Source organism: Hyperolius riggenbachi, chromosome 11 (genome assembly GCF_040937935.1).
Source record: "Hyperolius riggenbachi isolate aHypRig1 chromosome 11, aHypRig1.pri, whole genome shotgun sequence".
Lineage (NCBI taxonomy): Eukaryota > Metazoa > Chordata > Amphibia > Anura > Hyperoliidae > Hyperolius > Hyperolius riggenbachi.
This window is the reverse complement of record NC_090656.1, coordinates 114,120,042-114,145,895: the sequence shown is the minus strand read 5'-3', so window position 1 is coordinate 114,145,895 and position 25,854 is coordinate 114,120,042. Positions and strand designations below refer to the sequence as shown.

At 46.9% G+C, this 25,854-nt stretch overlaps 1 protein-coding gene across 1 annotated transcript; it reads left to right on the top strand.

Annotated features, from left to right (window-relative positions):
- LOC137537844 (mucin-5AC-like) lies at window positions 1–25,374 on the top strand. Its single transcript, XM_068259796.1, has 5 exons — window positions 1–75; window positions 15,313–15,332; window positions 16,897–16,988; window positions 21,038–21,397; window positions 23,761–25,374. The coding sequence occupies exons 1-5, from the start codon at window positions 1–3 to the stop codon at window positions 24,141–24,143; spliced, it is 930 nt and encodes a 309-aa protein (XP_068115897.1). The 3' UTR covers window positions 24,144–25,374.
- Window positions 25,375–25,854: the final 480 nt, after the last annotated feature.

The following is a 25,854-nucleotide window of genomic DNA, read 5'->3' as shown; positions in this document are numbered from 1 at the left end:
ATGGCTCGATCCCTCGCGTGGAGCGGGGAGGAGGATGATGTGAGGCGCACGACAGAGTTGCTTCCCATTGGCAGGGTGAGTAGGAGAACAATGCACTCGGGCATCAGACATTGATAAATGTTCAAAATACTGGATCTTTAGGTGAGGTGGTGGGGGTTCCCATATACATGCTAGATTATCATCTGAGGTGGTCTTTATCGGCTGCCCTGGCCAAGTTAATCAAGGGTCAGCTTGTGTACTGAGCTGCAGAAAAAAAATCTGCTGACATCTGGCCATTGTCTGTCTTTGTATACATTTGTATTGATGTCATTCACTGGCTGAGGTCAAGGGAATTCTAGTCATACAAAGGTGCCTTTCTCAATCTGGACACAGACATTAGCATAACCAGTCTGTAAAAAGCACAATCTCAAGGTTATCTTTACAATGCCCCATGATCCATTGTGTGCAAGTCCATACGGTAGCCATAGAGCTAGTGATTTTGCATCAAGTGATTAAGTGAACGTCTTTATTCAGCGATCAACTACAGTGTGGTTGATCTAAAGTTAATCAAGTAGCGATATCTTATGTCTTTCACCTTTACTAGTCGGTCTGAACAATGTGCCTCCATGCTCTGAATCCGAAAATCTATTCTTTGTCAATCGAAATCATGTCAACAGTAGCCGATTGCTTTACGATCAGCCAATGTCTTCCATCCTGCTCAACCAACACAATTCACCCAGATCTCAGTCAATTATTGTTGATCGTGCTCACTGGAACACATTCAATTCTCTCTCAATTCAATAAAATTATCAAACAGGTTGGTCAATTATGCCGCCAAATCGCTAGACATATGGCCACCTTAACACATGTAATCACAGGGAGTCAACCAGTTCAAATCCAAGATCCCAGATGGGCTGTGATTTACTTGCCAGAAGCAGTCTGGGACTCAACCAAGCTTGAGATAGACCTTATATTATTGGTGAATGTGTATTACTGCATAAAATGGGTATGGTGCATCCCAGATTGTTTCTTGGGTCATGGTGGTTCAGCTGTGCCAGGCAGGCTGTTGTGGGGGACGGAAATGAGGGCTCAGGCAGTGGCTGCTGGGGTGGCACTGGGAGCAGTGATGTGAGGGCAGGCATGGTGCCCATGGCACTAGCCATGCCTGTACCCCTCTAAATACGCATCTGGTAAAGGGTTCAGCTATAATATAGCCAAGCTCTGAGGGTTAGATAATGTCCGCAGCACTTGGCAATATAATTAGTCGAGCGTGCAAGGGCCCAAACAATGAAACATGCAATTAGGAAGAAAGAAGGCCCATATAGACTGCACCACTCAAAAGTATAACAATATTTATTAATACATGATTTCAGATTATACATATATGACATTCAATGAATATTCAACTAATTTAAAATCACTTAAAACAGACCACATAATCCTGTAAACTTCAGCTGCAATCAATCCTGCCCTATAATGAAAAAGGCCTATGCAAATGTACATAGTCTTAAACAATATAAAGAGGAAAGAGTATATCCCAGGGGCCTAATGGCCCATACTCACGGGCTACAATTGTCGCCCGTGAGTATGCGCCGTTGCACGGGCGTGCCCTTAACTGTCGCTCGTCGCTGATGTCGCCAGGCGATTGAACTGCTCAATCGCCTGGCGACAGTTGCTGCCGCAACTCCGTCGCAACTGTCGCTAGTCCGCGTGAGTACGCGGACTAGCGACAGCAACCTCCATTGAGGAATACGGAGCTTCCGGCGGGGTGAGGAGGAACGTCGGCGACAGCTTCCTTCGCGCCGCTGGTCCCTCTTCCGCGTGTGTACGCGGAGGAACCTGGCGAGGAGCTGTCGCCGGCCTGTCGCCCACACGCTCACGTGTGCTGGCGACAGGCCCAAAAAGTTGCCCGTGAGTATGGGCCATAAGAGTCCAGATTTTTCCTGCTTGGGAGGTGGTGGATGACTATAGGAACGTTTTGAGAGGACCCTTCTCCTGTCTTCAGCTGCGCTGCCCGGTCTCTCCTCGGTGCTTTCTGGGCTAAGTATCTTCCTTTGCACACTCTCATCCTCTTATGCACTTTAGATATAGGCTGCTCCTATGTGCTATTTGTTTAGCAGTCTCCTATTTTGATTTGCATCATTTACTTGTTCATGAATTGCTTTATTGTGAGATATACAGTTTCGTTTATTTTTATATTTATTTTTCTATGAAATATACACTATTGCACTTTACTGAACCCGTGTTCAACCATTGATGGGCTCTTTCTGATGCCCACCAAGGTGATTGATTTGTATTCATATTTATATTTGGCCTATATATAGATGTATTAAAGTGTTATACACGCATATGTATAGTGGCATGTTACTACTATTTGCATAGGCCTTTTTCATTATAGGGCAGGATTGATTGCAGCTGAAGTTTACAGGATTATGTGCATACCTCCCAACTTTTTGAGATGAGAAAAAGGGACACTTAAGCCACGCCCCTGCCACACGCCTGGCCACACCCTCACCACGTCTCTAGTCACGCATACCATAAAGATTTTATAAGAAACATATGTTGTTTTATAATTCAAACCACACTGGTCCTTTCTATCCTGGTTCAGGAGGGTAAGGGTGCCCGTGGGTGGGGAGGGTGCCCGTGGGTGGGGAGGAGGGTAAGGGTGCCTGTGGGTGGGGAGGAGGGTGAGGATGGCCGTGGGTGGGGAGGAGGATGAGGATGGCCGTGGCTGGAGAGGAGGATGAGGGTGCCCGTGGCTGGGGAGGAGGATGAGGGTGCCCATGGCTAGCCTAGGGGGGAGGGTAAGGGTGCCCGTGGGTGGGGAGGAGGGTGAGGATGAATGACCGTAAGTGGGGAGGAGGGTGAGGATGAATGACCGTGGGTGGGGAGGAGGATGAGGATGGCCGTGGGTGGGGAGGAGGGTAAGTGTGCCTGTGGGTGGTGAGGATGGCCGTGGGTGGGGAGGAGGGTAAGGGTGCCTGTGGGTGGTGAGGAGGGTGAGGATGGCCGTGGGTGGGGAGGAGGGTAAGGGTGCCCGTGGGTGGTGAGGAGGGTGAGGATGGCCGTGGGTGGGGAGGAGGGTAAGGGTGCCCGTGGGTGGTGAGGAGGGTGAGGATGGCCGTGGGTGGGGAGGAGGATAAGGGTGCCCGTGGGTGGTGAGGAGGGTGAGGATGGCCGTGGGTGGGGAGAAGGGTGAGGATGCCCGTGGGTGGTGAGGAGGGTGAGGGTGCCTGTGGGTGGTGAGGCTGGGTGCCACTGTAAAAAAAAAATGATGTTGCTTTAAAAACACAATAATTCGGCCTCCAGCAATCGCTGGAAGCCAAATTATTTCATTACCCCACTATCCATGGCGGCCTGGAGGGGGAATAGTAATTAAAACGGCCCGGACTTGTGCAGAAGCAGGATCAGCCATATACCTCTGTATCCTGCGCCCAAGTCTATCGGCGCCGATTTCAAATGTACTCCCTGGGGCACCTCTTAGTCTAATAGCAATCAGTGTATGAAGGCGGGGTGGGACAGATGGAGGGGCGCACTTTAGTGTCTTAGCCTTAGGTGGTGGAGAACCTTTTCCCTGCTCAGCCTGGATCTGCTGTAACTGGCCCCCGAAAAGTCATACAGTTGGGGCCCAGGCCAGTCAGCGCAGGTGCAGTCTGGCTGTGCACGCTCCCCTGTCACTCTGCACCTGCAGTAATACTTCGAAGGTGCAGAATGCTCCTGGCGACTGGAGCGCGACATGCGCAGTATGCACTGAACCGGAGGACTTTCTGGGGCATATTGCAGAAGATCCAGGAGGCGGAGTAGGACAGCGAGGGAGCGATCGGCCTTGAGGGGGCTGGAGGAAGCCCCAGGTATGTATACTTTTGCTCTCCCTCACTGTCTCAGGTTCTGTTTAACCACTTCAGGACTCAGCCTTTACCCCCCCTTAAGGACCAGCGCTGATTACTAAGATCTGTGCTGGGTGGGCTCTACAGCCCCCAGCACAGATCAAATACCAGGCAGAGCGACCAGATCGCCCTCCTTTTTTCCCCACTAGGGGGATGATGTGCTGGGGGGGTCTGATCGCTCCTGTATGCGTGTGGGTGGCGGGAGGGGGGCACCTCAAAGCCCCCTCCACCGCAGGATTCCCCCTCTCCCTCTTCTCCCTCCCTGTCCCGGAGATCGGAGGCTGCACAGGAATGGATCTGTCCTGTGCAGCCTCTAACAGGCTCCTGCCTGTCATGTGACAGCGATCCCCGGCCGCTGATTGGCCGAGGATCGCTGATCTAGTACAACGCTGCTACTGTTAGCAGCGTTGTAAAAATGTAAACAAAGCGGATTATTTCCGCTTGTGTTTACATTTAGCATGCGAGCTGCGATCGGCAGCCCGCAGGCTATTCACGGAGCCCCCCGCCGTGAATTGACAGGAAGCAGCCGCTCGCTCGAGGGGCTGTTTCCTGATTAATTAGCCTGCAGCCGGCGACGCAGATGTGCGTCGCTGGTCCTGCAGCTGCCACTTTGCCGACGCACGTTATGAGTGCGCGGTCAGCAAGTGATTAAAGGATACCACAACTGAAAAAATTAAAGGTGCGGTGGCTAGGGAGGGAAAATTAGATACTTACCGCCTCTCTTGTTCCCCGCCGTCAGCCGCCGGTCATCTCCAATAGATGCCGGTGTCCGGGCGACTCTCCTGACCCCTAACCTGGACATCCTGCATCGCGCATGTGCAGTGTCCGTACTTCACCGCTTCTGCCGGAGCATAATTTCGGCAGAAGCAAGTTCATTCCCCTGGCTTTTCCTTCCGTGGAGCGCAAGACGCTATGAAGGAGGACCCAGGGGAGTGAACTTGCTTCTGCCGAAATTATGAACCGGCAGAAGCAGTGAAGAACGCATGCGCGGCGCAGTATGTCCGGGTTAGGGGTCAGGAGAGTCGCCCGGACACCGGCATCTATTGGAGAAGACAGGTGGCTGACGGTGGGGAACAAGAGAGGTGGTAAGTATCTAATCTTCCCTCCCTAGCCACCGCACCTTTCATTTTTTCAGTTGTGGTATCCTTTAAGTCAGGCATGTGTACAAAGCTTTAGGCATGTAGATAGTGGTTAGTGTTTAGGAGCGAATGCGAGTGTGAGTTTAAGTTTTAAGTCAAGGAGAGAATACTAAGATTATTGTCCAAACTGATATTGCCAGAGCTTTTCTTGACTCGTCACTTTATCCTGTGTGCTCATTGTAAACAATAGATGTATTAAAGGGAACCTAAAGCGAGACTTATTTTAAGCAATACAAGTTGCCTGGCTATCCTGCTGATCTTTTTGGCTGCAATAGTGTTGGAATTACACACCTGAAACAAGAATGCAGCTAATCCAGGCAGACTTCAGTCAGAGCTGATCTGTATGCTTGTTCAGTGGCTATAGCTAAAGGTATTAAAGGGACCCTGAGCAGATTGTGTTGGTATGTATTTAAGCATACCCACAAATACTTGGTAATAATCTGTCACTTACTGGCCCATTTTCTAAATCTTTCTCCCTCCCGGTCCGGCCAGTGTAAATAGCATTGGTCTGGTGACTCTCAGCAAAGTTGTGCTGTGACCCCAGAAGCGGAAGCCGGATCATGTGGTCTGTGCATGCTCTGGCTTCCTCCTCTTCTCCCGTCATCCTTCTCTCAGCCACACGTCTTGATGAGCGAGCATGTCATTGTGCCCGGTGCACGAGAACATCAGACTTCCGCTTCCGGGATCACAGCGCGACTTTGCTGAGAGTCACCGGCCCAATGCAATTTACACTGTCCGAACCAGGGGGAGAAAGATTTAGAAAACGGGCTGGTGACAGATTATTACCAAGTATTCGTGGGTATGCTTAAAAGAGTTATCAGGCAATCAAAAGAAAATAAGTGCCACTAACCCGGGGCTTCCTCCAGCCCCAAGCTCCCAGCATGTCTCTCGACGCAGCTCTCCCTTCAGCTGTTCGCTGCAGCTCGCTCCCGGTCCCCGGCGATGATGTCAGGCTGACCTCCAGGTCGGCCTGTTCTGCGCCTGCGCGAGCGGTGCAGTCAATCACCGCCACGTGGGCCGGAGCGGACTGCGCAGGCGCAGTACAGGCCGACCTAGATGTCGGCCTGACCTCATCGCCGGGGACCGGGAGCGAGCTGCAGCGAACGGCTGAAGGGAGAGCTGCGGCGAGGGACATGCTGGGAGCTTAGGGCTGGAGGAAGCCCCGGGTAAGTAGCACTTATTTTCCTGATTGTCTGATATCTCCTTTAAATGCATACCCACACGCTCTGCTCAGGTTCCCTTTGAAGGCAGAGGATCAGCAGGACAGCCAGGCTGGCATTATATATTGTTTAAAATGAAATAAATACAGAAGCCTCTATATTCCTCTCGTTTTAGGTTCCCTTTAAAGCTAATGTTAAGCTGAAAAACAAAACAAAACACAGATACTCGCCTATGGAGAGGGAAGGCTCTGGGTCCTATAGAACCTTCCAGCTCCTCTCACTGTCCCAGCAATCTCACCATGGTTTGAATACCCTACCGCGGAAAGCTTCGGAAGTCTAAAGGAGCCTGAGTGCTTTCAAAGACAGGTAGCTCTGTACTGCGCATGCGTACATTTTTGGTCAAATACTGCTAACGGGTATGACAGCACTGGACCAAGAGAGGAGCGCCAAGGAACTATAGGACCCAGAGCCTTCCCTTTCCAAAGACAAAAAGAAAGAACAACCGAGAGCCCCCAATAGTGTTTTATTGTTGATATAAGGTAATTTTCAATTTGTACAGCAGATATGGATATACTCACAAGTCTGGGGTTGCCGACCTCAGGCAACCACTCCAATCGCATAAGGGGATATTAAGCCAGTCACCCACTCAGGCTAAGAAGTCGCTCTTCGTAGAAGAAAAATAAGGGTGTACACACCCATCCACCAGGTGGATAATGATATTTGTAGTAGTTACAGAGGCGCCAGCAGAATAAAAATTAGTAGTCTATTAAAACCAAATAAAAAAATCGGGGGACCGGGGTGGATCCGTCTCCCCAATATATACGACACAACCACCATGTATGGTATCCAGAAAAATATATATTTAATCAGTACTCCACATAAAAATTATGCAACGCGTTTCGCGGGTCCCAAGCCCGCTTCCTCAGGCAAATACAAGAGTAGGAGCAACTTCGAGGTTGTGCAGATAGGTGCAGCGCTTTTGTTCTGTACTTCCCTCTCCAAAGGTGAGTATATGGTTTGTTTGTTTTTTTTACCTTAACATTCACTTTAGGCCTCTTGCACACTGTGAATCGCAAATCCAATGTCCGCTTCCGATTTGGGATTCCGATTTTCACTGGATGCTATCCTCACACAACGAAAAAATGCCTTGACACAATGCAAATGCCTTGACACAATATAAAGCTACTTGAGGCCTCTTGCACACTACATGCGATTCCGATTTGCAATTCCGATTTTCACTGGATGCTATCAACACAAGAATGCAGTACCGATTAGAAATCACAAATCGGAATTGCATATAAAATCGCATCAAAATCGCTAATCGGAATCGCATGTAGTGTGCAAGAGGCTCATACACACATCCAAATAATCTGCCTAAATATCTTCTAAACTTGCTCTGGCAAAGAACAAGACGGCCATCTGATGTTTGCTAGATCCAACCAGTGGATCAACCTGCCCAACTATCTTGCAGATTGGCCACATGTTTACAAGTCTTTTGAATAACGTTGTTGTTTTTGAATGCAGACGGGTTGTGCAGTTAGTTGTTTAGCTTGCACGCATAGTATTTAACTACCTGCGGACCGCCGCGGTATAAATCTACGGCGGGCGGGGGGCGCTGCAGTTCTGACCTGACGTAAACTCTACGTCCCATTGACCGCGCGCCCCCGCCTGTCTCCGCCGCTGTCGCCGCTCGATCTCCGCCGCAATATGCTGCCCTGCCGCCTCTATTACAGCAGAGCACTGTGAGCCGGGCAGGAGCCGTTTTCATTGGCTCCTGGCCCTGTCATTCATGTAAGCCGTTCCCATTGGCTTACATGGAGTGACAGGGTCAGGAGCCAATGAAAGCGGCTCCTGACCGGCGCACAGCGATCTGCCGTCATACCGACGGCAGAAAGAGCAGCCTGCGGCGGGGACAGAGCAGCGTGACCATCGGGAGCGGCGGATTTTAGCAGCGATTCGTCGGGAAGCGGCGGTTTACTTGACCAGCACCCTCTGGTCCTTAAGGGGGCAGAGGGTGCTGGTCCCGAATTGGTTAGGTGAGTTAGTTATTTAGTTGGTATGTGTATGTGTATGAGCCTTAAGCCAGTCTGTGGAGTGTGGACCCCTATTGGTAAGAATACTGATAAGGCCTATCAAACCTGTTTGTCACACACAAACATTAAGGTCCGTACACACGCCGGACTGGAGGTAACGACGGGTCCGTCGTCACCTCCCGCTGGGTGGGCGTTCCAGCGACAGTCCGGCGTGTGTACAGTCTGTCAGCGGACTTAGGCCCCGTTTACACGTAATCAGTTAGTGTGCGTTAGTACGCGTCAGTATGCGTTAGTGCGCGTTGGTATAAGTTTTTCCATAGCAGTGCATTGGGATGAAGATTTCAGTTAAAACGCGTGAAAGGTGCCATAGGAAAACATGGGACTTACTTTGAAAATCAGTTTTCTTTCCGTTTTAACTGAGAGCAACTGATTAAGTGTAAAAGGACCCTAATACGACTGTTTCTGAGCGATCCGCCGGGCGGATCGTTCAGAAACAGCCGTATCAGTCTGCGGACAGACTGTACACACGCCGGACTGTCGCTGGAACGCCCACCCAGCGGGAGGTGACGACGGACCCGTCGTTGCCTCCAGTCCGGCGTGTGTATGGACCTTTATTGTGTCCAAGCTGTACTTTAAAAGTATCTCAGTAAATGACAGTATTTGATATGTACATTTGCCATGGCTAATTTTGGGTTCATTTAAGGTCTGTTGTTCACATTTTTTCACTATTGTCTTTCAAATGTTTGTCTCCTGATAAATAGTAGAAAGAAAACAAACTACCCAGCCTGTTAATTGGCCACTGGCAATGAACACAGAACAATACATGAAAAGGAATCACTGATTACATTCTGTCTAGTCTAGAGTATACATGATGGAACACAAGTAATGTCTACTTTAAATACGTAACATAAACAACAAAGTTCAGATCTTTCTATTTTGGAGTGGTAAGGCCCATACACACGTCGGATTTTAGCGAACGACCCGTCGTTTGAACGTTCCGTCGTTCGGACGTTTTCGCGTCAAATCCGACGTGTGTACAGACTATCGTTCGGGTGATAAGACTGGTTACCAACGATCCGCCGGGCGGATCGCTGGTAACCAGTCTTATCACCCGAACGATAGTCTGTACACACGTTGGATTTGACGCGAAAACGTCCGAACGACGGAACGTTCAAACGACGGGTCGTTCGCTAAAATCCGACGTGTGTATGGGCCTGTAGTCACTGTGAATTTGGCATGCCTCACATGTGTTCCATGCAGACTCAAGACAGAATGTACTTAATTTCCAGCGCAAGATAAGGGGGGGTTTACATTTCTTATTGTACCTCTTATGTACTGCATTTATTTATATAAGCACCAGTGATGCCTAGTACACACAATGCAATTTTCCATCAGATTGACAGTCGAATCAATGATTTCTGACAGGTCCAATCTGATTTCCAGTACTTTTTTCTGATCAATTTTTCAAAGAAGTGATGAGAAAATCAATCAGAAAAAACATTTACCAATCGGTAATCAGATCAGACCTGCTGGAAAGAATACATTTGACCATTAATCTGAACGAAAAGTGCATTGTGTGCTGGGGCGTTTCTAGCCTTTTTGTCACTCCAGACAAGAAGTCCTGTGTCAGACAACCCCCCCCCCCCCCCCCACCCCCAGGAAAAAAAATACCACACACTAGAGAATATAAACCATGTGCTGTGTAGGGTGGATGCATAATACAGGATGCACTAAATGGTTTAAAGAGGCGCCCTGGTGGTATATAAAAGCGTTTAAAAGCAGTTTAAAACCGAGAAAAGGTTTGAGGTTGTTTACCTCAAGGACGACAAATCTTTGTAGGGACAAAAGATTTTATTGGTAGCACAGGAAACGCGTTTTACGGGTCTGAGCCCGCTTCCTCAGGCCAATAGCAGTGCCTATATTAGTAAACATGAGACTCCTAAGCATACTAGTATTAAAGATATACATACATTTCCAGCATCAGATTGTAATCAGCGATAGCATTGAATCCAGTGTTTCATTTCATATATATTATTACAGATTATATATTATAAATAAATAATGTACATATTATATTAGGAGTATTTACCCTTCATTAAGGTGGAAAACTAAAGTTTTTTTTTTTTTTCCCCTCCCAACCCCCCTCCCCCCCACCTATTTTAAACAATGTTTCATAATTTTCCATATGTTTGAAAAAACATGTTTTGATTATCTATATACCTCTGGCTGATAAATGCCAGCAGCTCCGTAAGACAAGGGTAAATACTCCTAATATAATATGTACATTATTTATTTATAATATATAATCTGTAATAATATATATGAAATGAAACACTGGATTCAATGCTATCGCTGATTACAATCTGATGCTGGAAATGTATGTATATCTTTAATACTAGTATGCTTAGGAGTCTCATGTTTACTAATAAAGGCACTGCTATTGGCCTGAGGAAGCGGGCTCAGACCCGTGAAACGCGTTGCCTGTGCTACCAATAAAATCTTTTGTCCCTACAAAGATTTGTCGTCCTTGAGGTAAGCAACCTCAAACCTTTTCTCGGTTTTTAACTGCTTTTAAACGCTTTTATATACCACCAGGGCGCCTCTTTAAACCATTGAGTGCATCCCTAACCCCCATACGATACCCGTGTGAGGGGTGGAGGCAGAACATATGTGGTTTACACCACGGTGGACATCTGCCTCCCTTCTTTTTTCTAAGGAGAGCGACTGCATCCAGGTCCTTAGTGACCTCCCCGAGTGGAGTCGGGTTAATTGTCTCCACCTGCTTCCTGTGGTCGGTTGCCCCTCTGCAACCCACTCTTGTGAGTAGATTCTTATCTTCTATATTGACAATTTTGACTAAACATATTACACTATTGGGCTCCCGTGTTTTTTGTTCCCTGTGCCTTTTCCCCAGAAGGTGTCCTGACACCAATCATCCACTATAGCATAATACAGGAAGTCACTGAGATACAACACAACACGACAATACTGTCACATTTTGTTCCACACCCTCTTCCTGCACTACCCCAGCTTATTGTGTAAAGGCAGAGTATAGTGCAGCAGAAGCTGTGCTCTCACTCTCTTTTCTCACCGCTTTTGCTGCGCAATACTCTGCCTTTACACACTGGACTGGGGGAGCGCAGGAGGAGGACGGGAACAAATAGTGGGACAAGGGGAAAAAGGGAGACACAAAGGGGGAAAATAGGAGGAATAGTGGGACAGAGTGAGGGACACAGAGCCAGATCATCCGCAAGGCAACTTAGACAGGTGTCTAGGGCCTGGAGTGGTCTAGGGGCCTGGTTTATGCTAACCCCAACAAATCTTGTCAAAAAAGCTAGGTGGTCATGAAGTGTGGGCCCAAAGTCGTTGCTTGCCTAGGGCACCATTTCACTTTAATCCATCTCTGCACGCACATGGGGCAGAGGTGGTACAGGGGGACTGAAGGTGACACAAGGAGATACAGAGGGATACACAGGGTGGTGCAGGTGGAACAGGGAGACTAAAGGTGGCACAAACACATGTGGGGGCGTGGCTTCATTTGGGAGGTGGGTCTTAGTTCAGGAGTGGGGCTTAACCAGGGGCATGGCGCCCCCCAGGATCAATGGCACTTCAGGCAGTGGCCGATAATGCCTATGCCTAAAAAAGCCCCTAAAATGCAACAAAAAATAAACACTAGGGGGCAGCCCTCCCCTTGTGAGCTCACAATAGAGGATATAAATGTGTAAATGTGTAAAAGGGTTGTTTAGAGAATATTTCCTGTTAATGGGGGTACATGGCAAGCCCAGACAAAAATAATGTGTTAAAGCGGGAGTGTCACCATAAAAATCAAATTTCAACAGCAACTGATCTGAGTGTATTAAGTGATAAAGATGCTAATCCTGCATTCAAAACTTTCAAAACTTTTCCTGCTGTTATGATTTGGAGTTATCACATACTTAAGAAGCACTGGTCCTTTAGTAGTCAGTGCCAAATAGTTGCATGCTGGGGGTTCTTTTTATCTATAATATATTCCTCCTCTTCCATGTATTTCTCTGCCAGCTGCTTATCTGAAACACAATCCCCTGCTCACTTGTGTTTACAAGCAAGCCAGAGGTGACTCAGTGATTGGAGGAGAAAAGAAAAAAGTAAAGGGCAGAAATGACATCAGGATTTAGCCTAAACTGTGGGCAAAAGACATGGCCCCCACCAGGAACAGAATTCTCTTCATTTACTATATAAAATTCACTGAACTCAAAATGTGGACAGTATAATACATGTGTTATGTAAGTAGATCAAGTATTTATCTACTTATATATGTGTTTTTTTTCCATGACATAGTATGGCTAATCCTACTCTGTCCTAAACGGATATGGACTTAGCTGGCTTGTGCTGTCAATCAGCTGTACAGGAAGCATGACATAATCTGAATGCACAGAAATTGACTGAACTTCTGTTTTGAACAATCAACTGAAATTTCAGGACGTAAAACAGTATAGGGATCTCCAAAGTGCTACATGCATTTAACATAAACAGTTTTTCAATATGAGCAAGTAAAGTCCATGTTTCGTTATCCCGAATGTTAGCTTCAGGTAGACCATGCTTGCTTCACTTGCATTTAGCCCAGCAGTCCCACCCCCCACCCCTGTTGTGGGTAGACTCATCAGGTCCGATGGCCTACAGTGGGCCTGTAATCGCCTCTGGGGTATTGGCCACCCCACAGTCTCCCTGGCAGGTCTGGTTACTTGGTGCTTGTCCTCAAGAGGGTAGAGCACATCAAGCTTTAAAACATAATAGACCGAATCACCATCATAGCCTAAAAGTATACTTTAATAAAAAAAAAAAAAAGCAATAAAAAACCAGCAGAGTTCATACAAATAAAGGCCAATATTGTGTGCTTACACTTAGGCTACTTGCACACTAAGACGTTGCGTTAGGTGCCACGTTAAGGTCGCATAACGTGCACCTAATGCGACGCCTGGTGCTCTTCGTTGTGGACGTCAGAGTGAGCCGCGTTGTTCAGCTCACTCTGGCGTCCGTGATGCCGAGATGCGTACTCTTGTGCGCATGCGGCATCACGTGGTCCTGCCGGCCAATCACCGCACAGAGCGGCCGCTCCAGGAAGTAAACACTGCACGTCACAACGTGCAGTAAATATTAACTAGCCATGTGCCTGGCCGCTCTCCGCTCCTCCCCAACATGACTGCGCATGTGCAGACAGTCTAACGCGGCTTAAGCCGCTCTAACGCCGTAGCATGCTGCACTTTCTTAAGAACGTGCAGCATTACATGTAACGCAACGTGGGCTGTGTGAACAGCCCATTTGTGTTACATTGCTGTGCGTTGGGGAGCGTTACAGGCTGCACTAACGTGCGCCTGTAACGTCTTAGTGTGTAAGCAGCCTTAGTGTGTTATGCCATAAATACATATCATGCTAGTGGAGCCAGAGGCTAATGTTTGGCAGCCCACTATATATAAAAACAACCGCTCGCTTCCTCCAATAACAGCATGTGACAGCGCATGTAAAAAATAGTAAAATAGCGGGTAAAGCGGTCTAAAAAGCCGGCAACCAAATAATAAGCAGAGTCCACGCGTATGATCGTTAACCACGTCAGGTGACATCATACACCTAGTACTTCGCTCCGTAGCGGTGCCTACCCTCTTGAGGACAAGCACCAACTAACCGGACCTGCCAGGGAGGCTGCGGAGTGGCCAATACCCCAGAGGCGATTACGGGCCCACTCTAGGCCGTCGGATCCGGTGAGTCTACCTACAACGGGGGTGCCTGCTGGGATAAATGCAAGTGACGCGAGCGTTGTCTACCTGAAGCTAACATTCGGCATAACATAACCTGGACTTGCTCATGTTGAAAGACTGTTTATATTAAGGCCTCGTTCACACTGCACGCGTTTCCAGCCGCATTTCGGGAACGCATGCAGGACGCCGACACGCATGACATCAGACAGTGCTTAGACTGTACTGTCTGATGTTCACACTGCATGCGTTCCGGACCTGTGCGGTCCGGGAACGCATGCTGCACACATTTTTTCCAAAAACGCGCGGCTGTCCCATTCACTTTCAGTGAATGGTATCAGCCACACAACGCATACAAATGCGGATGGCGTGCATTTGTACGCGTTGCATTCCGAACGCACGGATGTCCGCGTTTGTAATGTGAACGGGGCCTGAATCCATGTAGCACTTTGGAGATCCCTATACTGTTTTACTTTTTGCGTATCTAGTGACACGACTAGCGGGGAAGCGCTCCGTGCAAAGCTTACTCTGGAATATTGTATTTAAAGCACAGAATCTAGGATTGTGTAACAACTGTGGGAGCGCTTAACTAATTATTGTTCAACTAAAATTTCAGGACACGGCCAATTGATCAATCTCTCAGTCAATGTATAAATTGTTTTTCCTTTGATTCAATATTTAAATTGCGTTGTCAATCACATAGAAAAATCGATAAGGGCTGATTTCCCCTGGGAGCCGCGGCAGTTTTCAATTCAGTCATGGCTCCCATTTTACTGCGAAGCCGCATGCCATCCAAAATTGCACCGAAGTGCGATCTGGGCAGCAAGCCATGGTACAGACAGGCGGCGTTTTCCCATAAACTCACATAATCTGTATATAGTGGAAACGGGCCCTTACACCTGGTACACACCATGCAATTTCCCATCAGATTGACGGTTAAATAGATTATTTCTGTCAGGTCTGATCTGATTTTCGATTTTCTAATTTTAGAAGTGATAGGAAAATCGATCAGAAATCAGATCAGCCCTGTTGGAAATAATCGACTCTACCCGTCTATCTGATGGGAAATTGCATGGTGTGTACCAGGTATAAGTATATGGCTATCTTAACACTGTACTTTTCAATTTAGCTGTTGATGTGTCTATAAGCATTATGTGGAACTGACATTTTTTGAGTCCATTCAACAACAATGAAGAGATTTGCATTGTAAACTGATGACTGTGTTTATAAGGGATTTGGTATTGTTGTTGCTGTGGTATCAGTGGAGGTTGCCTGCTTATAAGTAGCCAGCAGCCCTCAGCATCTTTCAGTGTAACCTGGAGAAACAGAAGCATCACCATGCAACTCAAGCTCATACTCCTCTTTTGCTCCTTGTGTTTTTTCAGCAATATCCTCCCTCTACCGGGTAAGTCAATATGCTTTTAATATCTTTAATAGCAAGCTTGAATCTCACAGATGAGATGAGAATATTTCATCCCATATCACTTGTACAGTATTGCCAGCTATACTGATAGGTTACCCATTGTCCATCATTTCATAATCAGGTCACAGAAACAGCTTCTTCCCATCCAGGATACTGTAGTGTAAACCCGCAGTATAGTGGATTTAGTGATATTCGGAAACAAACTTTAGACTGGGAGCACACTAGAGTGTGCAAAGTCACAGTCATTTTTCTTTTTTTGCGTCACACTGTGATTGCATGTTCGTTCGCGGTTTCCACCTGCGACTTTTCATTTTGGAAACGTGTTTTTCGTATTAACAGCAGCAAGAAATTGTATTGCAAGTGTGTTGCTCTGCGTTCAACTCTACCAGTAATCCACCAGCAATTATCTCAGGTGTACGCACACCCTAAAGTTGCATTTTCAGTTCATCAGATCTTGTGCTGTCAGTATCCCACCAGCAAACTTTAACACACTAAACGCACGTACACACCTCCAACTTTTCCGACCAACTTGTCGTCTGAACAACAAGTTGGATGTGTGTATGCCTAGTCAAGTGACTGTTAAAAGCGGTTTTGCCCAATCCACTTGGCGGATCAGTTGGACCATAGAATAAAGAATGTACATAAGCGCTCACAGACCAATAAAAGTACAATCATTCCTATACAATAATAGAGACCAAAAAACACCAGTCCCAGTACGATTGAGTGCTCACTAATTGTGAATAGCTTCAAAGATAGATGTACTGTAATGAGTAAGCGCTCAAGTTCAGTCTCTACTGCAGGTAAACTTGATAGCTCTGCAATTCATCCTAAAGGCATGCACCAGGGCGACAGTATCCCTCCTCCAATGTGAAAGGACTCACCAGATTGTGCGGCCAAACCAGGTCCGATATCGCATCAGGGATATGGGCCACCCCTCGGCCTCACTGACACCTCCGCTGCTGGGTAACCTCCTCTGCTGGGCTCCTTTTTCCAAGGCCTGTTGATATCACCTGGTGTCTGGCTGTCCTGTCCTCTGTCCTCTTCTCACGAGGAGGAGAGGACAGCCAGACAGCGGGTGATATAAACAGGCTTTGGAAAAAGGAGCCCAGTAGAGGAGGTTGCCCAGCAGCCGAGGTGCCAGTGAGGCCGAGGGGTGGCCCATGCGCCTGATGCGATTACGGGCCCGGTTTAGCCGCACAATCTGGTGAGTCCTTTCACATTGGAGGAGGGATACTGTTGCCCTGGTGCATGCCTTTAGGATGAAATGCTATCAAGTTTACCTGCAGTAGGATCAGTTGGACCAACTGTTGCTCAAATAACTGTCAGGTCCGTATGTGTATACAAATGGCCAGCGGTTGTTTGACCAACTAATCAGTCGGCGCATGCGTGTAGTGGTGCAAAATACCAGGATTTCTATGAACGTGATGAGGCACGTCTTTTATGACTGAAAGTTCCAGTCTGTCAGACGACATGTAAATTAGTTCGTCGGCAGCTTTATTTGACGTGTGTACGTGACATTTAAATGACATGTTGTTTGCCTGACAAGTCGTTCAAATAACCGATCCAAACGACAATCAGGCACAAAGTTGGATGTGTCTACGCACCTAGGGTTAGTTGCAGAAGTGTTGCCAGCAGCAGGTCAGTTTCTAGGCTAAAATTTTACACCCAGGGCGAGGGTGTAAAAATTGCACCCCCCCACCCCCCACGGAGCCAGGTACCGGTTAGCCAGGTCTAGTTGCACTCAGTATAGGTATCCAGCTATAGGTCCCCCCAGTATAGGTAGCCAGGCATAGGTCCCCCCAGTATAGGTAGCCAGGCATAGGTGCCCCAGTATATTTGCCCCCAGTATAGGTTAGCCAGGTAGGTGCCTCCAGTATAGGTAGCCAGTATAGTTGCCCTCAGTATAGGTTAGATAGGCAGATGCCCCCGGTATAGGTTAGATAGGTAGGTGCCCCCAGTACAGGTTAGCTAGGTGGGTGCCCCTGAAATAGGTAGCCAGAATAGTTGCCCCCAGCATAGGTTAGATAGGTAGGTGCCCCCAGTATAGGTTAATTAGGTAGGTGCCTCCATTATAGGTAGCCACTATAGTTGCCACCAGTATAGGCTAGCTAGGTAGGTAGGTGCCCCCAATACAGGTTAGATAAGTAGGTGCCCCCAGTATAGGTTAGATAGGTAGGTGCCCCCACTATAGATTAAATAGGTAGCGCCCCCCCTGTATAGGTCAGATAGGTTGCTGCCCACCAGTATAGGTTAGATTGGTAGCTGCCCCCCAGTATAGGTTAGATTAGGTAGATGCCCCCCAGTATAGGTTAGATTGGTAGCTGCCCCCCAGTATAGGTTAGATTAGCTAGGTGCCCCCAGTATAGGTTAGATTAGATAGGTGCCCCCCAGTATAGGTTAGATTAGGTAGATGCCCCCCAGTATAGGTTAGATTAGGTAGGTGCCCCCCAGTATAGGTTAGATTAGGTAGGTGCCCCCCAGTATAGGTTAGATAGGTAGCTCCCCCCCAGTGTAGGTACAGGGCCGGCGCTACCATAGAGGCAAAGGAGGCAATTGCCCCAGGGCCCCATAGCTTGTAAGGGCCCCCAGAGGCTACAACAGGAAAAAAAAAATTTTAAAACGACCTTATCATTTTTGAGAAAATCGATTTGAAAGTTTCAAAGGAAAAAAAATACACATTTAAAAACACACTGAGCTTAACGGTTAATAGCAAATCCACCTTAAATGCTAGAAACCCTAAATTTGCAGGATATGTTAAGGAGATCATTGGGAATAAGAGGATTTTTTTAAAAAGACTTTTTAGTTTTTGAGAAAATCGATTTTAAAGTTTCAAAGGAAAAAACTATACTTTTAAATGTGGTAAATGTCACTTTTAGTAGCAAACCTAACGGTAGTGTAATTTTACATGTATCAAAAGAAAGAGCAATACATTTCCTGACAGGGTTTCCAGGGGGTCCATTCGCAGCTGCAGCGCTTTGGCCAGGGATCGCTATACAGCCGCAATATGGCTGTATGAAGATCCCTGGCATTTTTTCCTATTTTCCCCCCAAAAATGTTATGTTTAGAGTGTGGGAATTTTTTTTTTTTTTAATTATGTGAGGCCCCCCCTCCTGAACATTTTTAACCCCTTGTCTCCTATGAAGGCTGGGATAGCCAGAATGTGGAGCTCCGACCGATTGGGGCTTCACACCCTTTCTATACCAGCTGCAAAAAAGGTCCCGTAAAGGGAACCTTAACTGAACGGGGAGTAAAGAGTTTCAATTACCTGGGGCTATTACCAGCCCCCTGCAGCAGTCCTGTGCCCTCGGAGCCGCTCTGGAATCCTCCAGTCCCCCGCTGTCACTTAGTTTCGTTTTTGACGACTCACTAGTCGGCCAGCCGCCATGCGTATTATTGGACGCATTCCTTACTGCAATTAGCGCTGTTGTGGACCGCAACGCATACAAAAATACGCGTTGCCACATTCCGCATGTGTAGATATGTGGCAACGCGTATCTGTGTACGCGTTGCGGTCCGCAACAGCGCTAATTGCAGTAGGGAATGCGTCCAATAATACGCATGGCGGCTGGCCGACTAGTGAGTCGTCAAAAACGAAACTAAGTGACAGCGGGGGACTGGAGGATTCCAGAGCGGCTCCGAGGGCACAGGACTGCTGCAGGGGGCTGGTAATAGCCCCAGGTAAGTGAAACTCTTTACACCCCTTTCAGTTAAGGTCCCCTTTAATGCCGATTTTTGTGACTGGGTATCTGTTGGGGGGGCCCCCCAGGTTTATTTTTCCCTGGGGCCCCATTGTTGCTTAAACCGGCCCTGTGTAGGTAGGTAGGTAGGTAGGTGCCCCTCCCCATAATGGAGGGGTGAGTCAGCCGCGCGGAGGGCAGCCGGACCTCTCCCTCCCTTCCTCTCTCCGGGCCGCCCTCCGTGCTCCCCCCTCCGACTGCAGAGTTAGCGCAGGGAAGCACTGTAAATAGTAACTCACCTCCCAGGCTCCAATCGCCGCCGGTCTCCTCCTCGGCATAGACGCTTATACACATGCAGCTTCCTATTTAGCATGAGCACGGCCCTAGAAACAGGCCTGGCCGGCAGTATTGTATGCAGAGTGATGCACGCTCAAGTTTGTACTCAGCCGGAGGCCAGAAACCCACTAGGAGCGATTTTCTGAGCATTTTGCGATTTGAAAACTCTTGATAATGTAATTCTATCGGTGTGATCCCACTTGAGGGATTTGATTTTATAAAAATCCCCCATAGCATTTCATTATTAAGAGCTTTTTCAAATCACTGGTGCTTAGAAATTGCTCCTAGTGGGTTTCTGGCCTAAGGTCTGGAACCAACTAGCAGCGCTTTTCTAAGCCTTTTGTGAGTTCTTGTGATTTAAAAGCTCTTGCTAATGCAATGCTACGGTCCCTCCCATTGTCCTGCGCTGCAAAAGCTGACCTGGCAAGGTCGGCTTCCTGGTCGGCTTTATCTGCGCTCCACGGCGCGGGTCACGTGGTCCGGCCGACGTCATCAGCATTGTACTGCGCATGATTTTGCGCAGGATTTTGTTTATTTTGCAAGCTTGGATGTTTCATTTAAAGAGAAACTCCGACCAAAAATTGAACTTAATCTTAATCAGTAGCTGAGACCCCCTATACATGATATATCTATTCCTTTTCACAAACAGACCATCAGGGGGCGCTGTATGACTGATATTGTGGTGAAACCCCTCCCACAAGAAACCCCTCCCACAAGAAAAGTTCGAACTTTTGGCAGTTTCCTGTCTGTGAACCTTGTTGCATTGTGGAAAATAGCTGTTTACAGCTGTTTCCAACTGCCAAAAACCATGCAGCAGCTACATCACATGCCAACAGTAAAATGTTCACTGGAGTTCCTCTTTAACCACTTGAGGACTACAGTGCTAAACCCCCTAAAGACCTGGCCTTTTTAGTAAAATGGCCACTGCAGCTTTAAGGCCAAGCTGCAGGGCCACACAGCACACTAGTGATTCCCCCCCCCCTTTCTCCCCACCAACAGAGCTCTCTGTTGGTGGGGTCTGATCCCCCCCAGGCCCCCCCCCCCATGTTTTTATATTTTTTAATACATATTTATTTATTTTATTATTTTTTACCAATTATTTCTTTATTATTTTTCCAAACCCCTCCCTCCCCCCAGCCGGTCAATCCTGGCGATCGGCTGTCATAGGCTTCTGCCTATGAGAGCCGATCGCTCTCAAGTGCCCCAGGGGGACAGCCGTGTCACACGGCTGTCCCCAGTACAGATAGGTAGCTGCCCCCCAGTACAGGTTACATGTACAGTGCTGCAGATCGCAGTGCTGTTCATGTAAATAGACGGCGTTTATGCCGTCTGTCTCCTGAGCAGATCGCCACTCGGAGACTGAAGGCGGGGTGGAGTTCCGCCCCCTAAGCAGGAGATGCGCGCGCAGCCTGCGTATGATTTCCTGCAAACTGCAGCCCCAGGACTTGAAGCCAATTGGCTATAGGCGGTCCTGGGGCTGACGCCACGACCACGCCCATGGGCGTGGAGCAGTCGTCTAGTAGTTAAAGGTTATTGTGCTTTTGCGTATCTTTTAGAGCAGAGAGGAAGTTCTGAGTTCAGGTCTGCTTTGAAAGGAAATAAATATGGCAGCCACCATAATCCTCTCAGTTCAGGGGTACTAATGCTATTCTCATTTTTTTCTTTACCTTACAGTTTCAACACCCAGTCCCTGCACCCCTTCCTGTCAGTGGACGCAGTGGTTTAACGTCTACCATCCCTCCAATCAACCAGACGATGGGGACTTTGAGACACTGAGTAATATCAGGGCTCAAGGATATAAAATATGTGTCTCCCCTAAAAACATCACCTGCCGCTCTGTCCGTTTCCCATACATCCCTTACAAGGAACTTGACTACACAACCAAGTGTGACCCAAGCATAGGACTCACCTGTTGTAACAAGGATAATTCAGAGACGTGCATAGACTTCGAGGTGCAGCTGCTTTGCTGCGATTGTGAGGAAGAGACGCGTTCATCTCCACTCAGTACCACACTGCTTCCTGCTGTGACCACAGGTAATTATTATTCTAAAAATGTTCAATGTCCTCCACTTTCTCCAAGAAAGTACCCGATCTATATGGAATTGATGGCATATTTGAATTTTAAATAGTACCAGATATGATGTCTAGAAGGATGAAATAAACATGTATATGGGGTGAAAGAAAAGAAATGGGTTTTTCAGTAGAATGTCTATTTACCTAGTTCTGGTTTATAGGTAACGGTCTACAACATCCCTAAACAATAGACAGAGAAACATCAAATAGGCGGGACTTGAAGCACAACTTAAAGGGGTTCTGTGGAGTCCTCCAATAAACAAAGAACAGACACTTACCTGGGGCTTCTATCAGCCCCCTGTAGCTGTAATGTCCCGCGCCGTCCTCCTCCGATCACTCGGCATTCCCCACGCGCTGCTCCCGGTCTAATGACGCGTATCCACGTCTGCACATGCGCACTCCTGCTTGCGTCTCCGGGAGCTTACTGCGCAGTACAAGAAACCTTGTACTGCTCCTGCGCAGTAAGCCCCCTTGGAGACGCGAGCGGGAGCATGCATTATTTGTCTTGTTAGACGAATAATTGGCCAGTGCTAGCGGCGGTAAACGGGTGATCGGAGGAGGAAGGCATGGGACATAACAGCTACAGGGGACTGATAGAAGCCCCAGGTAAGTGTCTGTTTATTGGAGGACTCCACAGAACCTCTTTAAGTGAGAGGGATATGGATGGAGGCTGACATATTTATTTCCTTTTAAACAATACAGATTGCCTGGCTCTCCTGCTGAGCCTGTGTCTCTAACCCACAGACCCTGAACAAGCATGCAGATCAGGTGTTTCTGACTGTGTTTATGACTAAATTAACCACATGCTTGTGTGATTCAGATATCACTGCCGCCAAAGAGATCAGCAGGACTGCCAGGAAACTGGTATTGTTTAACCATGTCAGCCGCTCGGACGTGATCATCACGTCCAGGTGGCTGCTCTGCTGCAGTGCCGCGCTCGATCGTGGGCGCGCCCCCGTGCCGTTCCCCAGTAGCCCTGAGATCAGTGAACGGGAACATGGTTCCCATTCACCGATCTAAGTCCCCAGCAGAAAAAACGATGGTCTCTTATCAGAGGCCACAGTTTTTCTGGAAAAAAAAAAAAAGTTCCCTTCCTCCTTGTTCTTCCGGGAAGTGAGAAGCACAAAGGGAAAAAAAAAAACCTCAATGTGGCCATCTTGTGGCCAAAGAGTAAAACTACATCTCCATACATTTTTGACGGCAATTTACACACATAACATTAAAAATTAACTGTTTATTTCCCAACACTAAAAAATTACCCAAATAAAATTTTTAATGGAAAAAAAAAATTACAATTAACAAAAAAACCCAAAACATAAATAGTTACCTAAGGGTCTGAACTTTTTAAATATGCATGTGAAGGGGGTATACTACAAACATTTTTTAAATTATAAGCTTGTAAATAGTGATGGACGCAAAACTGAAAAAATGCACCTTTATTTCCAAATAAAATATTGGCGCCATACATTGTGATAGGGACAAAATTTAAATAACCGAGACAAACGGGCAAATAAAATACATATGTTTTAATCATGGTAGCATGTATTACTTTAAAGCTATAATGGCCGAAAACTGAGAAATAAGGAATTTTTTCCATTTTTTTTCTTAATATTCCTGTTAAAATGCATTTATAGAAAAATTATTCTTAGCAAAATGTTCCACCCAAAGAAAGCCTAATTAGTGGCGGAAAAAACAAGATATAGATCAATAAATTGTGATAAGTAGTGATAAAGTTATTAGCGAATGAATAGGTGAAAAATCCCCGTGGGCTGAAATGGTTAAATATGGCAGCCACTATATGCCTCTCAGTTCAAGTGTAGTATAACCAGGGATAACCATTACACTAATGGCTTTGTTTCTGACACAGGCCACCTGGGTTCAAATCTCGGCTCGTCCTATGTAGTAAGTTAGTGCCTATTTAGCAAGGAGTTCTAGGGCAAGACTCCCCTACACTGCTACTGTCTACTGAGTGTGCTCTAGTGGCTGCCTTTGAGTCTGACAAGAGAAAAGTTCTATACTAATATTGGTGTTATTATTACAACCATATAAACACAGAATAAGCTGAATAAAACTAAAGAAAAATCCCCATTCTCATTTAATCAGTGGCACAGGCAGCCCAAATGCGCCTACATAATATTCATATTAGGAGGCGCTGCATGGTGCCTGGGGCCGATGGGGATCGGAGTGTCAGATTTAAGGTAGCCATACATATGGCGATTCTGCATAGAGCGATTGACTTAGGCTGCCGACCTGAAATATTTGCATCTCACTGATCATCTCTAGTGCTAAATCACAAACTCAGCAAGTGTTTTTGTCTTTCACAGAGAAACCAGTGCCCCAATGTGAAAATCCCCTCTGTTCCTGGACTCAGTGGTTCAATGTCTACCACCCTTCTGAAGACATTAGTGATGGAGATTTTGAGAACATTACTGCAATCAGGAAGATGGGCTTCTCTGTTTGTGATGTTCCTCAGGAAATCAGTTGTAGACTAGGAAGGTTCCCTTATATGAAACTGGAAGACTTGGATTATATACAAGAATGTAGCACATCCCATGGTCTAGTCTGCTTTAATGAGAACCAGCCGAATGGGCTTTGTTTGGATTATGAGGTCCAGTTTTTGTGTTGTGCATGTGATACCTCAACACCGACTACAGAAGTTTCCACAACTGAAACAGATGGATCTGGTACTGGTGAAAATTATATTTAAGTTACTAAAACCACCAAAAATCTGATTATACACCATTAATTTGATTAATTAGATTTACACTATAATCACATTGCGTTAGAAATCCAATTACATTGTAATGCCGCTGTTCACATTGGCTTGTCAGCAGTGCAGTGCGACTGATCGGTTGGCAATAACGCAATGCATGCTGTGTGTTACCGCATAACACACACGTAAACCGGTGCAGACTGAAGCATACTTTCTGTTCTCCAAGCATTGTTGTATGTGTCGCAACTCAGGCATTACTTGCAATGTGACTGTCCCCTCTACTGCATTGCGACCCTGTTTTCCTGGGAACGCAACACAACTCTGCAGTGTGAACGTTGGCTTATGCTGGGAATACACCATACAATTTTCTATTAGATTCTTCTGTTAGATTTTTCTGTTATGCTGGGCATACACGAGTTGACCCAGCGGCTCGATTAGTCGCCGGATCGACTTCCACCGCGTCCCCGCGGGCGGCCGGATTGATTCCCGCTCGTCCCCGTGGGCACTCCTTATCCACTATTGTCCGCTGTCCGCCCGCGGGGATCAAGAGGGGAATCGACCGGCGGGTCATCGGACCTGTCGGAAATTATCAATCGCCCATCAGTGGCTCGATTGATAAGGAAGTATCCTACCGTGTATGCCCAGCATTAGAATGCATAAGTAGATTATTTTCTGTAGAGAATGGTCATTATCTCTGGTGCATTGTCTTCTGTTTATCTCCTGCTGAGTAGAACAATGCCTAATTGCTCAGCAGATAGTTGGTAAGATAGATACATTTCCAACATGTTGAACTTTATCTATCTGGCAGGTAAATCTAACAGGAAATTGCATGGTGTATTCCCAGCATTAGGCTAATGCTGGGCATACACGGCTCGTTTTATATTATCAATCGAGCCGCTGATGGCTCGATTGATAATATCCGATGTGTCCGATCACCGCGCCGGACCAATACCGCGCTCGATCCCCGCTGGCAGACAATGGAAGAAACTAAGCGCAAATAAGGAAGTGCCTGCGGGGGAATCGATCTGCGCGGACGAGCGGGGACGTGCCGGCATCGAGCCGCCGTGCATTACTCTTCCTATAGTTGGGCAATATCTGAGCCTGTGGCTCCTCCCTCTGCATGCATAGTCTGTGTATTATTGATGATCTCACTCTCCCTCAATGCAGGCCTTCCTCTTACCTGGGAATGCCAAAATGATGGAAGCTCCAGAGCTATTTGTTAACTCACTGCATGTTCTGTTTCATGACAAAAGAGTATTGTTAGCATATTGTATATTGTGATTTGATTTTGTACATGACATTTGTAATGTAAATGACAGTGCTGTTTCTAATAAACTTTAAATATTTTACAAGTGTAGTAACTTCTGTCATATCCATTCCCTTCCGTATCATCAAGCCTCACGCATTTTTGAGATAAGAGGGACACTTAAGCCATGCCCTTCCCCCAGCACAACCCTAGTCACGCATACCATTAAGATTTCATAGGAAAAATATTTTGTTTTATAATTCAAACCACACTGGTATTTTGTATCCTGGTTCATTTTCCTTCATATTAACATTTGAAGATAAGAAATATATCAATGTAAAGAATGGGAATAAAGTTTGGAGTCAAACGCATTTTACAGACTACAAGGCACCTCTGGACTATAAGATTCCACTAAGTTTAGAGGGCAAAAAACAGGGGGAAAAAAAGATATACAGGGAG

Coding starts and splice junctions, on each gene's coding strand:
- LOC137537844 (XM_068259796.1), top strand. CDS start 1: ATGGCTCGATCCCTCGCGTGGAGCGGGGAGGAGGATGATGTGAGGCGC. Junction 76..15,312: donor AGTTGCTTCCCATTGGCAGG/GTGAGTAGGAGA, acceptor GTGTTTTTTCAG/CAATATCCTCCCTCTACCGG. Junction 15,333..16,896: donor CAATATCCTCCCTCTACCGG/GTAAGTCAATAT, acceptor TTGCCTGACAAG/TCGTTCAAATAACCGATCCA.